Source organism: Cyprinodon variegatus, unplaced genomic scaffold, assembly GCF_000732505.1.
Source record: "Cyprinodon variegatus isolate N-32 unplaced genomic scaffold, C_variegatus-1.0 Scaffold1261, whole genome shotgun sequence".
Classification (NCBI taxonomy): domain Eukaryota; kingdom Metazoa; phylum Chordata; class Actinopteri; order Cyprinodontiformes; family Cyprinodontidae; genus Cyprinodon; species Cyprinodon variegatus.
Genome location: NW_015151714.1, coordinates 33,781 through 34,941, shown reverse-complemented (window position 1 = coordinate 34,941; position 1,161 = coordinate 33,781). Strand labels below are relative to the sequence as shown.

The window sequence follows — 1,161 nt, the reverse complement described above, 5'->3', positions numbered from 1 at the left end:
GGACTTCGGAGGATCCAGTCTAGGTAGACCGCGTCCTTGGAGGATGCATCCCAGGATACCGCAGCCTCATCCTGTACAGCAGTCAGTTCTTTCCCAGCCCATTGTGTGACGTGTTTGCGCGTGTCTGACAGGTGATTTGATTGGCTGCCGCTGGTTGGTATCACTTCTTCAGCTAGCAGCAGAGCTAGCAGCAGAGCTAGCAGCCTCCTCTGCTCTCCTCTCCAGGTGAGCTCCCTTCATTGTTTTCCGCTCTGTTTACAGTCAGAGGGCTGCTGTTGCTGTTGTTGCTGTTGTTTATAAAGTTAGTTGTTGAAACTCAGCTATGGCATCAGCACTGAGCTCCGGGTCCAGCCTGCTGTCAGCCACCGCCGGCCGGCCGGGGCTCCAGGGACTGGCTCTGGGTCGGTGATGGTACCGAACCGGGCAGCAGGTTCGGGGAACATCTGGTTCCAGGAGCAGCTGGATGCGGCGCAGATGAAGCGGAACCATCTGTAGATGGTGTTTGTAGTGTGGGGGGCGGAGATGAGGTGACACTCATCATCTGTGTTTGTTTACTGAAAGCTAAAAGCTGCTTTCTGTTGGATCTGAGCTTCAGAGGCGGAAGTGAATCCTCCTAAATCAGCCCGTTTCTCTGCATCTTCCACTAAATTAAATTAGATTATTATTATTTTAACTAATTATTATTATTAGGCTCATTCTGACCAGCCTGTCGGTGACACTAACTAAGTACAACCAGAAGGTGAGTTTTTCCAGTTTGGGGTTTAAATTGAGCCAAAGCTCCACGTCATCCTGCTAGATGATGAATATTTCTGTAAATTTGAATCTTGTTCCTTATTTCTGGACTTCCTGCTTCTGAACGCCCTGAGTCAGGCTGTTTCCTGTGGTTGTAAAGACTGAGAGGTTTTGCTCTCTCAGCTGAATGTCTGCCAGCAGTGACAGAAGCATGAAGGAGGAAGGAAACTGCAGCTCGTTCAATCATCTCATTAAGTCCTGATTCCTATTTGAACGCGGCTTCTTGTTTCTCTGCAGACGGTGATGAGCTGAAGGTGAGGATGGAGGACGACTGCAGACCTCTGCTGGGCTCAGAGCCCTCTGGGGAGGGCTTATCCCAGAGAGGCTCCGCTGGCTCCCTGGACAGCCGAGCTAAAAGGTAGATTTCCC

At 50.6% G+C, this 1,161-nt stretch overlaps 1 protein-coding gene across 1 annotated transcript in view; it reads left to right on the top strand.

The window, feature by feature from the left end:
• The first annotated feature begins 74 nt into the window (after nucleotides 1–74).
• slc38a9 (solute carrier family 38 member 9) overlaps nucleotides 75–1,161 on the top strand; it is a 29,209-nt gene continuing 28,122 nt past the window's right edge. The window contains 2 exon segments of the mRNA XM_015401803.1: nucleotides 75–225; nucleotides 1,030–1,150. Coding sequence (XP_015257289.1) covers nucleotides 1,053–1,150 — 98 coding nt within the window. The 5' untranslated portion in view covers nucleotides 75–225; nucleotides 1,030–1,052.